Here is a 23,429-nt window from a genome sequence, read left to right on the forward strand (position 1 = left end):
CATGTTAAATTTATTCTCTTTGAATGTCCTCTCTTCCAATCCCCATCTCCCCATTAAACTCTTGTTTGTGTCCCTTTGATCAAAGTGACTTTTCTCTTCTGTAAGTACCCGTGATTTTTTTTCCAGTAAGTTTTCATCTTGTGCTTTGTATTATAGCTCCTTTGCTCCCAAACTATTTTTAAATTCCTGGGGGGTGAAAACCATTTGTAATTCATGTTTGTATGCTTTACACACCTTTGTGCATAATACAAATTCAGGCAATGTTTACTGAATGGATGGTTAGACTTTTACTGTATCTAGTAAACTTTTGGGTACTGGACTTTTTCTGTTAACTATCAGATATACCTGGTTTATTTGAGAGGTGAGCTTAAACTGCTCATGTCTAAGCACATTTTCATGATATAATTATTCTCTCCGACCTTAGCTTACGTTCATTTTCTCCTTTGATAATCTGATATCTGTGATAGAGATGTTATCTGGCTTTTATTTTTATATATCCTGTATGACTCGACTGGGATTTTATCCAAGTATACTTTATGGGGCTTCTTTTTTTCTTTCCTCTGAGAAGACAAGTGGAAATAACGATTTGTTTTCTACTTTTTACATTTTTGTTCTTTGTTCCTGCTAGTGTGGTGGTTAATATTAAACATCTCTTGAATGATGTTGCAATTGAGTTGGCTTTGGGCAGGTCTGTTTGTAAGAAAATGAGAAAAGGTAGTCACGGATAAATTGAATAAAGAAACCATTTCATAGGAAAGATCAGTTTAACTGTAACATAATAACATAACGCTTGTTTGTCGTTTCATTCATTGTATTGCCAGTTTATAAAAGAATCAGAAGACAGATTTATGCTTCTTGTGACTCATTGTTTTCATGAATTTGGTTAGTGCGGGGTTACTGTAGATTACTGTAGATCTAGCGACTACTCTTTCCACATGATTACCATCTTGTGATTTGGAGTGGTTTTCTTTTTTCTTTTTTTTTTCCCTCAAGACTTTATTTATTTATTTGTCAGAGAGCACAAGAGGGGGAGCAACAGGCAGAGGGAGAAGCAGGCTCCCCGCTGAGCAAGGAGCCCACTGTGGGACATGCTGTGGGGACCCTGGGATCATGACCTGAGCTGAATGAAGGCGGGTGTTTAACTGACTGAGCCCATCCAGGTGTCCCTGGAGTGGTTTTCTATATAATGTACTTACTTGATTCATGGGAGCCAGCCACGCGCCCCCCCCCACCCCCCGTGGGTTGGAGCTCTGTCTAGTTGGCTGTTGTATACATAGGGTTAACTTAGCCTGGGTCTGGCACAAAGTAAGTAACCAATAAGCACCTCCTATTTGAATCATTTTAAAAAGAGGATTAAAATAGAAATGTCTCTCTTTAGGGAATGCTTTAATTTGCATCTCAGCAATATGTCCATTGTAATTGTTGCCAACATGGAGTGTTCTTGATTTCCTTGATTATTATTTTGGAAAAATTATGTCTGTGACTTGTAGCTTCCTCTACTTATTCTGAAACAATTCTTAAGAAAATTTTTCTCCAATACAGTTTTATCCAAGATATGCGTGTGTCTGTTTTTGTTTTCGAGTCATATGAAAGGGTGATACGCCTATTTTGCTTGTGCTGAGAGTCATTAATGGTGATTAGGATTACGATGGAATGGTTTCTGTGTATTTTGGCTCAAGTGCTGAGAAGCTGGTTGTGTGCCAGGTTAGCATTTGTACATTCATATGCACGCCGAAACTCCCAGAAGCCCCTGGCCGGTGTTCACTGGGTGCAAGGCTGGTGGACTTCGTCCTAAAGGGACAACAGGAAAAATCACTGCACCAAGAAGTGGAGAAGTCACCGACGAGAGTTCAGTCCCAGGGCAGTGGAGTTTGGGGTATGAGAGCTGAACGGAGCTGAGTCATGGTTTCTGAAGAGGAGGCATTCCCAGCAGTTCTGAAGTGGCCTCAGTGACTCAAATGTTTCTCAGGCCACCGCAGCCACAGATGTGTCCGAGAGAAACATGGGGCAAAAGATACTCGTTCTTTCCTTCTGTATCCAGGGAAAGCTGCCTTTTAAGTCTTTTGCAAATTGTTTTGTTTAATGTCATAAATACTGTTTCCCTGGTTGCCCTAGGGCATACCTGGGTTAGGCAAAAATATTAAAACATGGCTGTGGGACAAAGTTTACACACAGTGCAATTCTGTGCTAGAGCAGTCAATTCAAAGTGCAAGGAGGGAAAATTAAGAAGCTGCTGAGCAGCGTCTCTTTCACTCACTGGTTTAATGCTTCTCGAGAGAGTGCATTCAGTACACATATTTTAAAAGTACTTTGATACTCTTTCCAAGATTTATCCTTCTACAGATAAAGGAGACAAGTTACTCTGTCAAATGAATTGTTTAATCGAAGCATTTTATAGTCTCCACGACACCAGCTGGGCTCTTAGGAAGAACCAAAGAGCAGGCATTTGATTTTATAAATTATCTTGGGGAAAAAGAGAAATAAAAAGTAAATGTAACTTTTTAAAAAAAATATTTTATTTATTTATTTGACAGATAAAGATCACAAGGAGACAGAGAGGCAGGCAGAAAGAGGGGGAAGCAGGCTCCCCGCTGAGCAGAGAGCGATGTGGGGCTTGATCCCAGGACCCTGAGACCATGCCCTGAGCTGAAGGCAGAGGCTTTAACCCACTGAGCCACCCAGGCGCCCCTGTGGCTTGTTTTTACCTACGGTTTTCGCTTCGTTTTATTTGAACAGTAGTAGGCTTTCTCTTTTTGTTCTCTCTTTTCCTGGTATATAAAATCAAATGAATGTTAAATTGAATGAATATTGAAAATGGTGATTTATTTAATACACGCTGTTGGCATAATTAACTACTAGACACCCCCCCAAGACCCCCTAAAATAGGAGTAGACCTCTACCAAGCTTCACATGTAAGAAATAAGTGTTAGGAGAAATAAAGATTTGAATGTATGAAATAAAATACATGAATATGAGGATATATGAGAGAACTTTTGTACCATTTTGGGGTGAGGTAAGAGGACCTTCCCAAGCAAGGTGAAAAGAATAGACTCCATCAGGGAAAAGAATGTCAAAATTTGAGCAAATAAAAATTAGCGTGTGGCTTAAGTTATGATTAACAAACAGAGTGGGGGAAGATGAAACAGGAAGCTCTGAGTGTCATGTGACACATAGCGGCCTATGACAGTGGGTGTGGCAGTTAATACCGGGGGAGCGACTACAAGTTATGAAGTTGACGACAAATAACCCAGTAGGAAAACAGGCAAAGGATATGAATGTGTATCCCGAAGAAGATGAACTCCACAAAAAGATACCGCATTTTGCTCATCAGATTGGCCACAGCGGAAAGGATGCCAACGTTAAGTGCTAGTGAAAGGAACATAGAAAGGAGCCCTCTCCAACAGGGGTGATTGTGAATTCCTACAACATTTGGTAATTTCATAGTACATATTAAAGTTTAAATTGCACATATTCTTGGGCCCATCCGTTACAGTTTTAGAAAAACAGGTTTGCAGTCCCTGACCCAAAATTCTTAAGGCCGTTTGTGTTTCAGATTTCAGAGAGTTTCAGATTATTAAAGATAATATAGAAACGTATATTATATAGCACGTCTAGCAGGCTTTGGGGCTCTGTGAGCAGACACGTTTATATTTCTAAAGGGAACAAATTCATGTCAGGATATTCACATCAGCACAGGTCAACTTTTGTCACCACATGAATCAGTGAAAAATTTTTAAATTTTCAGAGCCTATTCGATTTCAGAATTATGGTAAGTCATTGGGCACCCACAAATACTGCAAAATGAAAACACCGATGCACAACAGGATGTGCTGAATGATTCCTAACAGCAGAAAACAGCTGGGAGTACTCGTGACGTCAGTCAGTGGAGGCATGGGTGGATCACTTGGGGTACGTTTGTACTCTGTGTAGTATACAGCGGTCAGAGAGTGAATTAGACTTTTACGTACTGCCTCCAAAAGATGATTTGTCTGTAGTCGATGAGAAAACAAGTCATAGAAAAAATGTGTGTGGTATAAGCCCATTCAAAAAAAGAGGGGGGTTATCTCCTATTTATGCATGTATGTGCTTTCTGGGGAGGAAGAGCTTTGGAAGCCTGTATACCATACTTGAACACTCGTCATCTCAGGAGGGATCGGATTTGGAAGGACGTAGGAGAGACTGTTAATGTCTTCTTTATATGCTCCTATAGTTCGACTTGTTAAAATGAGCATGTATTATTTCAGTAATCAAATAAAAGCAATCCTCTTAAAGGCTACTGCAGTGGGAATTACAGAGCACTGAGAGCCTGGCAGCTCTCCACTACAGTACACCCACTCTGAGCCATTAGGGAGCTTGCTTTTCATAATTCATGGAAAGCAGGAGACTAAGCCCAGAGCTAGGCTTACAACTCCAGCCCTCGAGCAGGTCCTTCATTACTTAATATTGGAGCCTAATAATTTCCAAAGTGTATTAGTATGTTCCCCCACGGGGAAAAAAACAAGTGAAACATGGACTGTTACTATGAAACAGAAATCCAGACACCAGGGGATCTCTTTCTAATTGACCCACTTGTAGTGAATAATAACTCCAGAAAATAATATTGATTTCTCTCTGTTAGAATCATTGAGTAGAGCAGGTATGGTTTCCTCTTCATGAGCACAACACATAACTCCCATTTAATCACATTTGAATAGGTTTAAAAACCGGAGTACCTCCGCTATACTGTCATTTATTTTATGGTCAAATTACTATATTTTTATGGAAAGATTACTAAAGATTTAGATGGATCGAAAACTAATTATGTCTCCAAAGAATCATCATACTATTTATTTGGTTTTGTTTCCTAAATATCCGTAAAGAACTTTGTCCATTGCATTTTGAGTGTGGGTAGATTGAGTGGTTACATGCTGAGAAAGGAGAAAAATCAATAGCGTCTAGGATCATGAAAAACAAGCCTGGTGACCTTCCATCATTTTAAGACACCCCCCACCCCCGCCAGGCGATCCTACACTTTGTTATATGGCCCTTAGGGTACCTAGTTGGGGAGGGACTCCAGTTTTTCTTTGTGAACGATGTTATAATTAGAGTTTTCTGTCTTTATAGATGATCAAGTATTTAGTTGATTGCACTTTTTCTTCCTTCCTTTCAAAATTGATCCGTCTTTTAGAGAGTGTGGGGCATGAAGTAGGGTGCAGTCAGGGAGCTGAGTGTGGATCTGGGTACGGGCCCGATCCCACAACCCTAAGATCATGACCTGAGCCGAAATCGAGAGTTGGAGGCTTAACTGACTGAGCCACCCGGGCACCCCTGACTGCACTTTTTTGTGACACTTAGTATTTTAAAAAAAAAAAAAAAAACGTACCTTGGAACTTTGTGTTGAGACCTCAGTTCTAGAAGCCTACAATGCCCATTGTCATTGACTCAATGTTATAATACCACCCATTAGCTTTAAGAATTAACTAAGATTACTCTATTAGACGCTGGATAAATGTTATCTTGATTTTTCCCCTACTTTGAGCTCTGTTACAGAACAAATGGACATGGGCTCCTGGGTGGCCCAGATGGCTAAGCGGCTGCCTTCGGCTCAGGTCACAATCTCAGGGTCCTGGGACTGAGTCCTATTTTGGGCTCTCTGCTCTGCAAGGAGCCTGCTTCTCCCTCTGCCTCTGCCTCCCTGTCTGTGTGTCTCTCATGAATAAATAAATAAAATCTTAAAAAAAAAAAAGTGGGCATGAATTACAGCTCTTTCTTTAAAGCAGATTGCTTGCTCTGCAGAGTGAAGTCAGGCCTCGCAGGTTGCTGGCCAGTTGGTGGGCCCTGGCTTGTGGCTGCATTGCTTTAAATGGAATTGCACATGGTGTTCAAAATATCCATCGTCCTCCTTTGCCGAGGGGGCACCACTCTCTGTAGGGGGAGGGGAGGCTGAAAAAAAGAGGGCTTTCCATACTCTGCTCTGAGACCACCCTTTGACCTGTGACTTAGGATTATTAGTAATTGGTACCTATTTATATTAAAGTCTCTAGTAAGAAGTAATAAAAGAAGAGCGGGAGAGATAAGAGGTAGTATTGATGTTGAAAGGCAGCATATTCAGGCTGTGTGTGACGCAGTTTCTCTGAGCCTACTTTCTGTATCCGCAAGCTTGAGAAATAAGAGAAAATGACTTAAAAGGCCCCTTTATTCTCACTTTAGATAACTGAGAAATGAAGAGGGTATATCCACTTCAGGTAACTTTTTTAGCCTTGGCACTGTGTGTACGAATATACGTATAACGTGTTTTAAAAAACAAACTACAGAATTTCCTGTCCTTTTAGTTTCTAAAACATCAAGAAGAATCATTCCTTAGTAACTGCTAACCTGACCATTATAGTTGTTAAAATCATCATTACAGTAATTTTTATTAATCGGAAATTTTAGGATGTTCTGATTGTGTTCTACATTATATTGAACAGCTATGAGGAATTATCTGTAACCGGAGTGAATGTAATGTAGGACTGACTTTTAGGGTTTAAGAACTGTAATAGTAAAAAAAAAAAAAAAAGAAGTGTAATAGTAGCTTAAAATAAAATTATTTAAAATACTTCATCAAATATGTATTTTTCCAAAGCCAGCCAGTTTTATTTTGGAATCTGAGTCTGTGTACATTTGATAATTTATGGGTTTCACCTATTAGCATGACAGAGGTAAATGTCTTATCTTATAGGAGACGAGAAATTTCTAGTCTTTTCTTCCCTGTTATCTTGCTCCCTCCTCTGCATTCTTTTTGAATGAAGGTAAAGAGAGGAAAGACCATCCATTACCCACTCTGACTTCTTATCTCTCTTTTAGCTTAAACATTGACGTCCAGGTATCTCTTCCCCATTTTAAGACCTGAGAGAAGTAGATTCTAGGTTATCTTTCTCCCAAGGGCTTTTTTGAATTGGCAGATGCCTGTAATCTGACGGTTTCCACATCTGTAAAGAAAAAGTGGAACTCTAAGGAGGGTAAGGGTTAGAGTTTCCAAAACAAATGAATTTTAATGTGTTCGGACCAAGAACTTGAGTTCTCAGAAACAATTCATGCTTTGTTTGCTAAACAAGTCTACTGAACACTGTGTTCTTTTCTGGGAAGAATTTGGGGGATGGGCTGCACAGGGAGGAATATGAGGGATGTGGGGACTGTGATGAGAAGAAAGGAGAGAAATTTAAGATACTTACAAATCAGAGTCAGCCCTTCAAATGTACAGGTCTAGGGCAAGAGTTTAAATGGAGGCGCTATACCATATCTAAATATTTAAGTTATAATCAAGCTAATAAACTGTTAAATAAAATGTGTTCTCTCCTCCTACCTTAGCAGATCTAATGACTCACAAGCAGAGGTTCACGTTCAAAATCGTCTGACCCCTTGGTGTTCCACACTGGATATGGCAGTGTGGGGAAGTCTGGCTGATGGCCCAAACATCATTTTATTCTGTCTCTGGCTCCATCCCTCATACCACAAGGCTGTGGACACACTGTCCCAAGTTCTGTCTACACCTAGGGCCTGTGGGTGAGGAAGATGGGCCCAGGGAAGCCCACACAAGCCCTGAAAACACGTTTGGTGCCATTTGGGTAAAGAATTCTGGAAATCTGCTTATTCTTGGTATGGAGAAAATGCTTCTCCATGAAAAAGTATAATGTGAACCACATGAGTTCATTTTAAATTTTCTGATAAGCCGCATTAGAGAAAGTAAGGAAAACCCATTGAAATTAATTTTAATAATAGATCTTATTTAATGCAGTATATAAAAATGGCTATTTGTTCTAAAAAATTATTACTGAGTTTGCATTCATTTTCGTATTAAGTGTTTGAAATCCGTTGTGTATTTATACTTAGAGAACATCTCAGTTTGGACCGGCCCCATTTCAGTTTGGACCAGTCACTGAGGGCTGTTGCTATCTTATTGGACTGTGCAGACTTCTTTTTTGGGGGAGGGGGGGTGGTACTTGGCCCCTAGGGCTGGGGGCAGTTCTCGTTATCATAAGGTCTGGTAGTACTTTTATCATTGAATTGATGCAAAGAATAATGGCACTTTTTTATATGTACAGCCTGTGGCCATTTTATTTATTTATTTTTTTAAAGATTTATTTATTTATTTATTTGACAGAGAGAAATCACAAGTAGGCAGAGAGGCAGGCAGAGAGAGAGAGGAGGAAGCAGGCTCCCTGCTGAGCAGAGAGCCCGATGCAGGACTCGATCCCAGGACCCTGAGATCATGACCTGAGCCGAAGGCAGCGGCTTAACCACTGAGCCACCCAGGCGCCCAACCTGTGGCCATTTTAAAATGCAAATACACACACACACACACACACACACACACACATACACAAGAGAGAGCTTTATTTTTGTTTGTTTCTTCTTTTTATTGCTTTTTACTTATTCAGCTTACTCCTGCTTTCTTTTGTTGTCAGGGCTGGTGTGGTTCTAGTAAATTTGTTTGCAAAGGTGAAAGTACTACCCACCCCCCCACCCCCGCCTCCATATTATTGACAAATACTTTTCCAAAAGCAGATGCTTTCATTTGCTATCTTGAGTAACTCCTGGAGTTGTCATCGGTTCATCTCCACTCTCTTGTGTTGGATAATGTCTGGTAGGTCTTTTCCTTCCTAGAGGAACTTTTTTTTCTAAGTTCAGTTTAATTGTGTGCATATTTTTACACTGTGGCCAGTTCTACCAAATGAGGAATCCTATCTAGAAAGTAGGGTACTGTTTTTGTTTGGACTAGAACAGCAGTTTCATCTATTTCAGGATGGAGTTGGCAGATTTAGAAGGACAAAAAAGCACCCAGTTAAATTTAAATTTCAGAAAAACAACAACAATTTTTTTTTTAAGTATAAGTATGTCCCATGCAATATTTGGGACAGACTTTTCACTTAAAAAAAAAAATGTGTTTGTTTTCTGTATTTTATCTGGCAACCCTATTTTAAGACTCCTTTACTCTCAAAAATTGGGGCCCCGAAGCTGTTTTTATTTATGTAGATTAAATCTTTTGATATTTACCACATTAAAAACTTAGACTGAAAAGCATTTTAATATGCATTCATTTAGAAAAATAACCCATTCTTGTTAACATACACATTTTTTATGAAAAGTAACTATTTTAGAAAAGAAAAAAAATAGGTAGAAGAGTGTCATTGTTTTATATTTTTGCAGATCTTTCCATGTCTGGCTTAACAGACGATAGATGGATTCCTCCTGGTTCTGCATCCAGTCTGGTGTGCTATCGCAAAGACCAGGTGGAAATCACCACTGGCCACTTGAGAGAGAAGGAGAATAGGAAAAGGCAAATAGCACTTCGTATCGTTACAAAAGTAGTTTTGACCTTGGGAATTCTCTTGAGAGGGTCTGAGCGACCTCTTGTAAGTCCTCTAACCCTGCTCTGAGAACTTCTGCCCTAGGAATAATACAACCTGTAATTCTAGCTCATGTAGTATAGATATTGGATGATTTAGTCCGAGTAAAGGATGAGCAGTCTTTGTTTTAAAAAGGCCTAATGACTCAAATTGTACGGTATAATGCAAATTAAAAATGATTATTCAGGTTTAGCAGTTAAATCTTACGGTTTTGTTTTGTTTAATTTAACATACTATTAGGTCTACACTTTACCATTTAAGAAAATTGCTATTTTAAAAGAAAAATCATAATGCTTCTTTAACCTGTCAAATAGGCCCATTGTCACCTTTCTGTTTAGAATAATCTTTATGTTGCTATTTAAAATAAAGCTTAGGGGGCACCTGGGTGGCTCAGTTGCTCAAGCATCCGACTCTTGACCTCGGCTGGGGTCACCATCACAGGGTCGTAAGATCGGCCTTGCTTCAGGCTCCTGAGCACAGAGTCTGCTTGCGCTTCTCTCTCTGCTTATCCCTCTCTTCCTGCTTGTGTATGTGTGTGCTCTTTCTCTCTCTCAAATAAATAAACTAAATCTTAAACAAATTTTTTTAAAGTTTAATTTTTTTTATTATAAAGTTCAACAGCTTGGTACATGACAATTTCTTTAAAATGCTGATGGGATTGAATTGGATTTATTTTTAAGATGTATGTGTCTGTTCTAGGCATCATACATACTGCCCAGTATTTAGGCTTGGTCAGTTTTAAAAAATAATTAGCATAATGCAATAACTAATCTGATTCTCATGTCAAATAAAAAAAAATAAACAGGTAGAGGTCAGCAGTGGACCGACAGAGAAGTAAAACACTGAGAAAAAAGCCATTAAAAAAGAAATCAGAAGGCAGTGCTGGTCTGGGAGAAAGACGTAGGTTGAGTTTCGCACTGGAAATCCTGTAGGGTAGCCCGGGAGGCAGGAGATGGCGTGTGGTGGGTTCACAGAGCAGGAAAAGGATTTCCAAGGAAGGCAAGGTAGAGGTCGGGAAGAAGCTGCAAAGCACAGATCTGTAAGAAACATTTAACCATGGAGCGGGGAAGAGAAGTTGAAGAAGGAAAAAGAAAGAAACCTAGGAGGAAAGAGTCGGAGAATGTGGGAAGTGGCTGCGCGAGAAGGTCATGCAAGTGAAGTGGGAACCGGCCGTGTGCTTAGCGGTATCAGTGCTGGGCTGAGATCGAAAAATGATCATTGGTTCTTAAATTTGGAACTGTAAGACTTGGTTCCCTGGGAGCATGTATAGTTCTGATAAATTAATTTTTTATTTCAGATTTGTATTGGGGAGAAATGGAGCAGAAAGGTTTGTGACTTGTGTGGCTGACACAGAAAATCGGAAGGGCTGATCTGCCTACCCTGGCCCTCTCTCTCCCTGAGCGCATAGTGGTGCGTTCATGAAACTGGCCCCGGGGAAAGAGAACGAAATTGCTCCAGTCCAACTCCCATCTTCAGATATTCAATCTTGTTCTAGACTGACAAATTTGTTTGTTTGTAAATGTTTTATGTTTTAGGTAAAACACCGGCCTTAGGGTCTGAAGAGGTTCACTCCAGCTCCGCAGGGCCCCAGGGCGCTTAACCTCCGCGGGCTTGTTTCCTCCCCGGCTGAACTGGGTTAGAGCATCTCTAAGGCTATGCTAACTCATGTGATGTTGTGCGTCTCTGACATCTATCTTTTATGTTGTTTTACTCTGACAGGTTCACCAAGCTGAAGAGTCTTAACCTTTCCAATAATCACTTAGGGGACTTCCCATTAGCGGTCTGCAATATTCCGACCCTGACCGAGCTGAACGTGTCCTGCAATGCCCTGCGAGCAGTCCCGGCGGCTGTGGGAGTCATGCACAAGTGCGTACTCCAACCCCATCGCGCGGTACCCCGCAGAGACCCCGGGAAGCTGCCCTGGGGCCGCAGCCTATGAAATTAGTTAACTTGTTATGTTGGTCATGGAAGTCTTGGCTCTGAAGCGAGAGATGGGGCTCTTCTGGAGATTTCATTTATTAGCTTTTGTACTCTTTAGAGTCTTATAAAAAATTAAAATGTCCTTGTTAGAACTGAAGATCCCCACAGATGAGTGTGTCTGCCCATGACATGACACGCTTACATTCTCATTTTCTGAGTTATGTTGAATTCTAAGACTTCATATTTAAAGTAACAATGGAAGACGGGTATTGGGGCTGGTTCAGACTACGCAGTTAGCCCGCGGTGTTCCCATGTATGCCTATCCAGCTTGGGAAAATGGGTCATAATTTTGGCTTCCAGTAAAAGATTAAGATGCTTATCTCTGATCTTTTCTCTGTGGTGTATTGCTGCTTGGGCCCTGCCCTTGTGAATTTTGCAAATGATAATTCATTTTCTTTTCCTAATAATATGATCTATACTTGGTGAACTTGTCCAGTGATAATAAAAATGTAAAATCAACACATTCTCTCTATAATTCTTATGTTTTCTTTACTAGCTTACAGACATTCTTGCTGGATGGAAACTTTCTCCAGGCCCTTCCTCCTGAGTTGGAGAACATGCAACAGCTTAGTTATCTTGGTCTTTCTTTCAATGAATTCACTGACATTCCAGAGGTTTTGGAGAAATTAACTGCTGTGGATAAACTTTGTATGTCTGGAAACTGCATGGAGACCCTTAGGCTACAGGCTTTAAGAAAAATGCCTCACATTAAACATGTGGATCTAAGGTAACTATTTTTAAGAAATATATCCCATTTAAGTGGTTGACTTACATTTAGGAGTAGGTTAGAGCACTTTTGGTGATATTCTTTTGCAAGGCAAGCAGGCTGGTTAGTTGGAATTTATGGTGAATGAAAACTGTATCATTGAGAACAAAGTCCTCAATCTTATCTCTTAGTCCTCCTTTTCCGTGGCTTGAGATAGGTAACATCATTAAGCATCTCTTCTTTAATTTTTTTTTCCTCCTCGACTTCCCTAATGTAATATAATGTATTTATTAAATTAAATTACTTAACCTACTTATTTTAATTTCTTATTTTTCTGTCCACATGGTTCTGCCCTTAGTTTACTGTTCTTTATAAAAATATAAAATTCATAACCTCTCATTAGGCCCAAGTTTGGCCAGAACCTCCACCCTCACACCTCACAAGAGCATGGAACCCCATTTTGATTCCCGATCTTGCTAAACTGCAGCTAAAAACACTTGCATAGTCCTTGCTACATTAAAGATGCTCCGTGATCATCCCTTAGTATGTGAGGTTCAGTTTTAGTTTCTAATATACAAAGAACCAGCATACAAGGAGGAAGCTCTTCTAAATTTCTCTTAAGGAAAAAGAAGAGTCTGGTATGGAACTGAGTTCCTGCAAAGCAACATATCAGGCTTAGGCCTTCATACTAATTTGCCCAATTTGATACTTTTTCTACCACCCTAATTCCTCCATTAGCCAGGGGTTGATGACCACATACTCATGATGTTAAATCTTGGGCAAGATATTTAATTACTCTGCAACTGTGTTCTCATCTCTAAATTACGGTTAGTAACAGAACCTCATTCATAGGGTTTGGGAGGGAATCAAATTAAATGCCTCACACTCCCAGTGTGTTTGATGTATCCTTCTTATTACCTAATTGAGGATTCTCTTCTCCTCATGGAATCTGCGCCGCTGTCATTCTTAGACTCTACACCTCCCGTTTGTCAAAGGTGGCTCTTTCTCTGTCTTACTACCCACTTTCTTCTCTGTTGGTTCCTAGACCCTCACTCAGGCCTGTTGACTTTTATCAGTATAAAAAGCATCATTTTTTGCTCCTTTTCTTCTGCGTTTATATGTCTGGCCTTAGAAACTCATTTATTCAAGTCCCTGAAAGAACTGTTTTCCTTGGGGCATCTGGGAGACTCATCGGTTAAACGTCACCTTCGGCTCAGGTCATGAACCCGGGGTCCTGGGATCAAGCCTCAGGGCGCAGTGGAGAGTCTGCTTTTTCCTCTCCCCCTCTCTCTCCCTCTTCTGCAGGCTCGTGCTGTCTTGCTCTCTCTCAAATAAATAAATAAAATCTTTAAAAAACAAAATCAAAAAACAAGGATTACTTGGCTTTCCCTTTCCTCAGACTAAAGAAATCATGCCTTTTGCACCTGGGGAAGTGTTGGTTAGCAATTTGCCAACCTAGAATTCTTAATTCGAAAAGTACAAATGGTAATACTTTATCTGACTTGGAGAACTTTTTGGACTGTCACAGGAGATGGCATTAAACACTTTGTTACCTTTCTTGTTAACAAGCTTTCTTTCTAAATTGTTAGCATTATTTTTCTCTGAGTTGCTTGGATTTAGAAAACTTTCATATTAAAGCATTTAAGCCATTTTAAATGGAGCCTCCTAGATTTCTAGTTCTAATTGGATCTTTTTAGACGGGATCAGTTGCAGGATATTTAAATACCACAGTAGACGGGAACACTCGACATGGTCAATGACTGTGCCCAGCTAACGTTCTCTCCAGGCCGCTGAGTGAAGGAGGGGAAATCTGGTCAGATTTGCTTGTAATTCTGCCCTAGTATTTTAAATTGAAGCTAGTGGGAGGCTTTCAGAGGACTTTCACTTAGTTTCTGCAGAGGTCTAATTTTACTGCATTTTCTTACTCCTTCCAATGAAAATGTAATATCAGATTAAAAGTGATCATTTATCATTTTTCTTTTCATTTTATTCTTTTTCCCACATCTACTTTCTTTGACTCTGAGAGTATGTTTTCTGTGGCACCCTTGACAACTCCTCTTTCCTCTCAGTCCCAACTGTGCACGTTACCCACACCTCTCCCTGATGGCTTGTTACTGCCTTGGTGGTCGTCGGTGCCCTCAGGGCTTCACCATTTGCCTTCTGTCTCCATGTTGATTATCCCCAGTCTTTCTCTAACCCTTATGCCACTTCCAGTGCCTGCTGGGTAATTTCACCTTGGTTTCCCCCACTGGCACACATAACCACACCCTGTGAAACAGTTTAATTCTTTCTTTCTTTAACTAGTTCCTCCCCTTGGATTCCTGTTTTACTGGTAGCAACATCGCTTCGTTGGTCCTGTAGACACAAACCCTTGGACCCTGTCTGTGGTCTACCACCCCATTCTGTCAGTTCCTGCTTCACACTAGTTTCTCTCTTTGTCCCTTCCTTTTCCTTCTCGCTGTTGCTATTGTCCTCTGGCCGAGACATCTGTTTCCATTGTGTAGCCTCTCAAGCCAGCACAGTCCTACCCAGAGTCTGCAGTTCTTTGGCTAGCTCTTACCTGGTTTCAACCTACTAGCCTGTGAGTCCCTTGGGGATGAGGCTCTAGTTCAGAGCTACTCAAAGTGTGGTCCTCTGACCTGGGCTGGTAAGCCAACTATTTGTTACTTCTCTACAATGAAATATGTGTAGATACTGAGACTTAATGTTTTAGAAGCACACAGTGACTTGACATTGCCGCAGTGTGCAGGTAGACTCATAAAAGCAACTCATCTCGTTGTGCAGGGAATAGACTCGTTTAGTAGTTGGTGAATTCACCTGGGGAGCTGCCTGGGCTGGGCTGTGCCTGGGCACATGCGGTTAAGATCCACATCAGGCTGTGACAGATCAGAAGTCCAGAACAGAGCTCATTCGCCACAGATAGCCGAGAAGCACTGTTCTGCTCTCTCCTCGTCCCCAGCTAAGCACTTGCTTGGTACTTTCATTGACTACGCCCCCCTTGCAGCTTCTCACGTGCCCTGCGCCCCTCTCATTCGGGGCTGCTCCGCCCTCGCTCGTGCACTGCTCTCTCTGCCCATTTTTGTACCTCTTACATCCCGCCTACCCTGGGCATTCAGATGAGGTGCCCCCCCCCCCCATCGCATCTTTTTTGACCATTCTCTGTGTGCGTACGTCAGTTACGGCACTTGTCACATACTTGTGGTCTTGGTATTTTAAAGCGTACGTGATTTTCCTCACTAACATCCGAAGTCTGTGCCCAGGTGCCTTGTTTTCTTCGTCTCTCACTGACCTGAAGCCATGGGTCACCGTCCTGATCATCAGCTGCCTTCCGTTGTTTGCATACTGTGGGCGCGTCCTTCATTGGATTTTCTCAGCAGCCTTGTCGGACACGGAAGGTGTGATTCCCCTTTTACAGATTAGGCATGGGCTTAACCAGGACATTAGGTGACTTATTCAAGGTCCTGTGCAAGGTGACGAGCAGCAGACTGGCAGGAGAGCATAAGGCTGCCTCGTACGGCCCGTCTGCACACAGGAAACCCCAGCGCCTGCTTATGAAACCCATAAAATGGCCACGCCAACTGCGGACTATTGGAAGGAGACTTGAATCACATTTGCCTCTTTCAAAGTTCATCCTAAATAGTTACATTATGGTTTGAGCCTGAACACTTCTGAATTTGGATCCTGATGAGACTTGGCAATTTAAACTGAACAGTTCCCTCTCATTATAGATTTTCTTTTGTCTCCTCATTAAATGAACCCTTTAATTATTTTAGTGTTAACACAGTGAAATTGCAGGAGGGAGCGATTTCGAATGAAGAGGATAATGCCACATTATAAGAATTACAGTGTAAAGTAAGAAGAACATGGGACTTTTTTTTTCAATTTCTATAGTCTTGTATCCAAAATGAGATTTTTTTTTTTAACTTTTAAGTTTTTTTGTTTTTTTGTTTTTTAAGATCTACTTATTTTAAAAAGAGCATGTACACTAGCTGGGAGAGGGGCTGAGGGAGAGAGAGAGAGAAACTGAAGCAGGCTCTGCACGTAGCTTGGAGCCCGACTCAGGGCCCAGCCTCACCACCCGGAGATCGTGACTCTAAGATCATGACTTGAGCTGAAACCAAGAGTCCGACACTTCATCAACTGAGCCACTCCGGAGCGCCTAAGATGAGATTTTTAAAAAAAGATTCTGTGTACATATTCTAGTAATCTAGTGAGCATTTGGAAATAGGCAAATTGCTGGGTTGAGGCCAGTTTTAAATCTCACAACCTGGAATTAAAAAGGAAGCAAAAAAAAAAAAAAAAAAAACAAATCCTCTTGGGGACATTTAAAGAAGCCATACGCTCTGCTTACGGACTGACAGATGCTCACTCTTTGTTATCTGCCACGGATCCTTGTGATTCAGTGACTTTATGATATTACTATTACTAATTCAGTTGCCATCATTTTATGTTTTTCAGCTACCATTATTTTATTTTTTCAAAGGGCAGGAATTCAAAACTGAGAACCTTTAGCTTTTTCCTAAGCTCCCGCCCTCCTGTTAATGCTCTTCTGACCAAGTGCATTATCTCAGCGCTTGTTGGCTTTGTAATGACAAGTACAGAGTTCGTATTGTTTGCTGGTAAAGGAGTTGGGGGTAGCCTAGCAAACTAGAATCAAGATTTTCATTTGCTTTTCTCCCCTTTAGAGTTAAGTGTGTCTTCCTTCTGTTGGTTCCTAGTCCCCATTACTACTCAGTTATCTTCTCAGCAACCCGCCCACAGCACCTTCATTCTGTTCCAGCTAGTTCTCGTGGCCAAGGTTCTGCCAGTTTTCCCTGTGCCTCCCTCTGTCCTAGATTTGTTGATCTCATTGTTTGCTCCTTTGTTTTGTAATTTCTCAGCAAATCCTAGATGCCAGAGTATTTTCTGTGCTTTGTTCTTTCAAGCAATATTTTATTTTTTTAATTAATTTATTTATTTCGTGGAGCCCAACATGGGGCCTGAACTCCCAACCCCAAAATCAAAGACCTAAGCTGAGATCGAGAGTCGGACAGTTAACCGACTGAGTCACGCGGGCACCCTCAAGCAGTATTTTAATGATGGAGATGGTTTTGGTAATCCGTCCTTGGTCCGAAGCCAGCCAGAAATCCAGATGTTTGCATCCTTACCTCTGGTGCATATGTGGCTCCGGTTCATTTCCACACATACCACCGTACCCCCCCCCACTCCCCTGCCCAACCCCGGCCAGGTTGTCCCTTAAATTCTGTCCTGTATGAGCTGCTCATCTCCCTGCTCACTAATCCTCTCTCCTTCCTTAAATATTCAGTGTAGTTCTCATGTGCCTAACAGGTTGTCCTAGGTTCCATTTCTTGTGTTCGCTCAACCCGATTCTTGGAAAATAAATGTTTAAGTGGACTTTTTTTCCCCCTCTTGAAATGAATTAAGGCAAAAACCAACATATGTGCTTCTCTTCCAGCCTAAGTGTTCCAAATTGGGTTTCAGAATATATTGTCAGGATCAAGACCTTCCTGGGGTTGAGGCTAAAAATAACCAAGGAATCTGGCCAGTTAAGGAAGTCCAGATGTAGAGATTAAAGAAATCCTGGAGGACTTGTAATAAAGGGAGGCTTCTCCTTACCTCGGCACATTAGGGTGTGATCACTTATTTCTAGCACTGCGGTTAATTATAGTCTCTGTGTCCTTTCTCCTCAAGACTCAATGTAATTAGGAGACTCGTAGCAGATGAAGTGGACTTTCTCCAGCACGTCACTCAGCTCGATCTGCGCGACAACAAGCTTGGGGATCTAGATGCCATGATTTTCAACAACATTGAAGTTTTGCACTGTGAAAGGAATCAGCTGGTGACATTAAACATCTGTGGCTATTTCCTAAAAGCGCTCTATGCCGCTTCCAATGGTATGTGATGTGGACCACATCAAAGTTTCTCTTCTGCTTCCAGGAATTGACTCCATGCCATCATCTCTGCCTCACTCTGATTTCTACTTTGCGCGTTCAATAAAATAAGTGTCAGATTTTGCTGAGGTAAAAATCATAAAAGAACCAAAACGAAAGATTTTATAGGTCTCAACTTATTTTTCTCATATGGTGATATTTAGGTAAGTTACTCCCCCCACTTTTGCTTTGGGTCCTCTGCTCAAAAGGCCTTAATAAACTATTTCTTGGACTACCCTGCTAGGATAGTAAATCTGGAACATGATTTAATATGGGAGAGTGAAAATGAAAGGAAGGCCCATGTTGGACTCTGTTCAGGGTCTCAGATTTCATGCTCCACTAACAAAGGAGCTAATCCTCAGAGAGACCTCAATTATATACCCACAGGGACACCACAGATCAGGAGTCTTACTCATTTAATGAGCTCTCTTCTTCAGAATCTGGAAATCATAACCGTTTTAAAAAAGAAAAGATCTTATGGACCTGTGTTACTCAAGTGAAGATTTCAGTTCCCTGCTATCAGAAAACTGAGTGAAAATCCGTATTTAGTACTGCAGTTTGAACAATTGTTTATCAAGCACTCGTTCTATGAATAGTGTAGTGCCCGAGTTCTAAAGGATAGGGAATGTCCCCCCCCCCCTTTTCTTAAAATGAATTTATTGTCAACTCACAGGAGAAACAAGCCAAACGTCAGATAGCTACAGGTTGCTGAGGGTTACCGGGTTTGGATGGCCAGGAGACACCAAGTGGTTATTGAAGGGGAAAGAATCTGAACGTGGCTGTTCAGCAGATGGGCGAAGACAGGGAATTCTGAACTCCTAGGTTGCCACTGGACAATGGTGAGAAGTGGTTATGGGATGCGTGGCTTGGAGTCAGGTGGTGACGCTTTGAAGCTAGTGTCGTGGACTACAGAGGGTCCGTGGAGGTTCTCAAGTGGAGGAAGTGATGCTGTGAGACTGTTCAGGTGAGAGCGGTGGACAGGGTGCATTTATGGGAGAAGAGAAGAGCCCTTGCCACCGTGTTAATCGCCTCCCTGTAATGGTTTTCGTGGGAGCAAATGGGAACTTGCAGTCAGGACTACAGATGTTGGTTTGAGGCTCATCTGTTCAGAGGTGGTGCCTGCAACCGTGGAAGTAAGGGAAAGAGAAGAGCGCTGGCAGCAGGAGTCAGCTTAGAAGGCCCTCACGCTGGTGCACGGCGGGCAGCCAGCTGGACGCCGAACTGGTGAATTACAGGGCAAGTGTTCGCAGAAACAGAAGGACGTCTGGAAGCCACTATGAGAGATGAAGCCCTAGGTGGACAGTGGTGTCCTATTTCATACAGTTTTAAGGAAGGGGTTTCAGGTTTGAGTAGAAGTCGTCTGTGACCCTCAAGAGTATGGTTTCAGTAGAATAAAAAAAAGACAAAAGCCAGATGCATAGGGTTTTATGGAAGGAATTTCAGATTTACCAAAGTGTGTTCATACAGTTCGTGTTCCAGGTACCGTTCAGCAAACATAACAAGAAGAGAGCCACGGTGAGTGCTGGTGGAAAGGTAGGAGAGTAGAAGGAGTGATTTATTTCGATCTCTGAATAAGATCTTGTGACTAAATGCGGAGTTCTCTGTACTTCCCTGTAGTTTCCAAGTTTAACAAATGGATGTATTGTACTTCCTAACCTAAACAATGGTGAATAAAGCACAGTGATGATGTTTCATATACAAAAAGAGTCTCTGTGTGACTCTTTGTGTTTTTTTCTTTGCCTCTTAGAACTTGTTCAATTGGATGTTTACCCAGTTCCAAGTTATCTGTCCTACATGGATGTTTCAAGGTAAGAAGCCAAGGCCTAGAGCTTGCCACGAGTCTGCTTGAAGTTATTTAGATGATCCTGTCTGAGCTTATGCCTAAAAACTTCTTATATATTTTGATGGTAAATACTACAAATTAAAGTCATAGTTTTTACTTACCCTCTCAAAAATGTACGTAAATATCTGTTAGTTAAAATGTGTTTGTATGCTGTAGTTGAAAATAGAAGAATCAAGGTATTACATCCATGTGGACACCAGTTTGACCGCCATGTTTGGGCCTGAAAGATTAGTGAGTTGAGTGTCATATGGTTGGAAGGTTCAGAAATTTTTTAATTAAATTAACCGTATCTTCAGTCTTTCTCTGAAATGATATGAATTTCATTTTTAAAGTATTGTGCTATCTTTGATTTTTTTTTCCTTCCTTCTTACTTTGCACCTACATCTTCTTGCCAAGAGACATTAGAAAGTAGCAGCTAAGCCTGCCAAAGTAGGATCTCCATCCAGCCTGCTCACGTTTCTCAGCTTATTTGCAAACAAGCTGACCATCTCACCTTTTATACAAATTCACCACTGCAAGGTGTCATGTTTACTCCAGTTCCCACAAATATTATAGTAGACTTTTTCTTGAAGCCTTAAAGCATGTATTTATACAAATTAGACTTTAATAATCTTAACAAACTAAAACTGAAACTTTTACCGTAACTCCACAGGAAATATCCAAAATTGTCTGAACAACCACAGAACATGGGAGCTTGTGGCCCACTCAGTGTAACAAGTGTTAACTTGTATGGGTGTGCAAAGTCCAACACAACCGCCATGTAATTGGTCAGCTGCAGAATTTGCCATTAGTTATAAAAATACACAAACCTAGTTATTGTTTTTTAAAGATTTTATTTATTTATTTGACAGACAGAGATCATAAGTAGGCAGAGAAGCAGGCAGAGAGAGAGGAGGAAGCAGGCTCTCTGCCGAGCAGAGAGCCCGATGCGGAGTTCGATCCCAGGACCCTGGGATCATGACCCGAGCTGAAGGCAGAGGCTTAACCCACTGAGCCACCCAGGTGCCCCCACAAACCCTAGTTATTTTAATGAGGCTCTCAATCAGAATTATTTAAGAAAGTGTCAGAATTATTCCAATTACAATGTTATCAGAGATTTGTAATTATAAAATACTTTACAAATAGTGCTTCACGAATTTTCTACTAATTTCATGTCAATTTTTTTAATAAACTGGAAGTCAGATTTCACCTGATTATTTTTTTTTAACAGTCTTGAATGCTGCTATCTTCATCCTTTAAATAAGAACAGTACTGCAGTGGGTTTGCATACATGGGTCTATATAAGTATCTTGAACAGATTTCTTTCAGAGTTGGCCATAGAGGAAATCTATTCTCCTTTTATTTATAGGATGTAACTGGCAAATGGTTCTCACTGAAATCCCTAAGTGAGACTGAATTGGAAACCCTGTCTTGCTTTTCCCTGAATTCTGCCTCTTAAATGCTACCCATCTTTCTTTATAATTCTCCTGTCCAGAATCTTCCATGTAACCCTCTCTGCCTCATTTGCTGCCCCAACTATAAGACTTTCTCTGAGAAAACCCGATTCCCCTGACATAGTTCTGAGCATTTCACCCTCCTCCTCTTATGTGTGAGTATGTTATCTACAGGAACTGAGCTGTCACCCGTCATGGTGTTTACTACGCCCTCATGTTCAAAGTTCCAGGCTATTTTTATCACTGATAAGAGTTTCATTGCTATGTATTAAGGCTCTTTATAGTGAGAGGGACTTTCACTCTCCTATCTTACGAAGATGATTCTTAGGGGTTAACTTCTATAAAATAAAATAATTAAGGATATTGATCTTCAGGGCTTCAAAGCCAGAACCAAGTGTACCTGTACAGACACTAAGAAAATAATGCCACCTTTTCTGTATTTTAACTGAAAAGTTAGTACACTGGTAAAATTATTTTTAAATCACACATAATGCCACCACCTTTAATATCACAACGGTTTTCACTTTGATATAGTCCTGTCCCAAGCATCGTATTTCCATGGAATGTTCATCTGTTTTTAAAGAACTGCCCTCATAATGTACATACCGCTTTATATTCTTTGGTCATTTCACATATTTGAGAAGGAAGAGAAAAAGCTAACCATGCATGAATGGGGTAGCACTTATTTTAGTAGATTTTGTCTAAGAAGTGATGAGATCTTGTAATGATAAAGCCAGCGTTAGTTTAGTTCACTTGTTTCATTCAATTCACTGGTGACTCTTCTTTCCTTTTATCTATGAGGTACAGAGAGTGCTTTCATGATACCTGTTGGAGTTGAGAAGTATTTTAAGGGTAAAAATGTAAATTGGAAAAATAAAACTGTTTTATGCCACTTGACTTAATTGGAAGAATATATGTTTACTTGTTTGTTTTTTCCAATAATAAGACATCCTCTTGGTAAGCTTGCATAGGTTTATATATCCTGCTTAATACAGCAATTCTGGGAATCAGACCTTTTTTTTTTAAGACTTTAGAGATGACATAACTGTGTTCTTTTCTACTTTTTCTTTCTTTCTTCTTCCTTGTCATACTTCATCTTGCTACTAGATTAAAAGGCATATACATATCCTTTTGATTAATATTCACTATACTTTGGTATTTTGTTTGAAGTTTTATTTGTTTTATGTAATCATTCTGAGTTTCAAACCATATTTTAGGTCAAATTCCAATCAAAGGAAAAATTGTATATTCTTATATTTAGGAACTGCTTAGAAAACGTGCCTGAGTGGGTCTGCGAAAGCCGGAAGCTAGAAGTTTTGGATATTGGCCATAATCAAATATGTGAACTTCCTGCACGGTGAGTGTTACAGATCTGGTGAGAGGATTGCAAATTAGATAAGCAGTTTTTAAAAATAATTTAGCTTGTTATTCTGAACTCCTTAAAAAATTTTGCTTTAAAACCTTATTTCTGTTATCTTTTACCTCATGTGGTGGCTTTGAATTACAGACTTTCTTCATGTGGTGAAGACTAGGGTGAGACTTTGTCAGCCAGGCTTTCCAGAACCACACAGGGCAGTGCTTAGGGGATGTTTCTAAATAAGCAATATTTGAGAACTCGGCAAACAGTACATTCACCTCTGTAATCTCAGTTCTTTCAGAATCTTTCACTTCTGTCTGTTGACCTAACGTGTCTACCTCCCCCATAAATAACTCTTGGTTTTACTTAAACATAACTTCAGGGGGGAAAAAAAAGATAATTAGATCATTAAACATAGTAAAAAGCAAACTAGATTATGTTTTTCTTGGTATGAAATTTGGAATCCAAGTCCAAGAACTTTTCTTTCCTTCTCTTTCCAGTCTTAATGTGTATTATTTTTATTTCATAATTTTCACTTGAATGGCAAGATTTGTAACAGCCATGTCATGAGATCTAGTGTCTGTAGATAAGACAAAGATCTTCGGGTAAGTGAATTTCAGTACAAAATACTATTGACGTTAGTGACTAGCCATGCAATTGATAACAAAAGGTAGGCTGTTCCCATACTATCCTGTAGACTTTTCCATGATGACGGAAATACCATGTGTCTTATATAAGTGTGTGTCCGTGCTGTCCATGGTGGCTCCTCTAGTCCCACGTGACTTTGGAGACTTAGCACATGGCTAGTCCTA

At 40.5% G+C, this 23,429-nt stretch overlaps 1 protein-coding gene across 1 annotated transcript in view; it reads left to right on the top strand.

Annotated features, from left to right (window-relative positions):
• The window catches only part of PHLPP1 (PH domain and leucine rich repeat protein phosphatase 1), a 205,779-nt gene that overhangs the window by 138,274 nt on the left and 44,076 nt on the right, over window positions 1-23,429 (top strand). The window contains exons 5-9 of the mRNA XM_059409789.1: window positions 11,088-11,234; window positions 11,845-12,075; window positions 17,746-17,948; window positions 19,732-19,792; window positions 22,522-22,617. Coding sequence (XP_059265772.1) covers window positions 11,088-11,234; window positions 11,845-12,075; window positions 17,746-17,948; window positions 19,732-19,792; window positions 22,522-22,617 — 738 coding nt within the window. The remainder of the gene's footprint in view (window positions 1-11,087; window positions 11,235-11,844; window positions 12,076-17,745; window positions 17,949-19,731; window positions 19,793-22,521; window positions 22,618-23,429) is intronic.

Source organism: Mustela nigripes, chromosome 8, assembly GCF_022355385.1.
Source record: "Mustela nigripes isolate SB6536 chromosome 8, MUSNIG.SB6536, whole genome shotgun sequence".
Taxonomy (NCBI): domain Eukaryota; kingdom Metazoa; phylum Chordata; class Mammalia; order Carnivora; family Mustelidae; genus Mustela; species Mustela nigripes.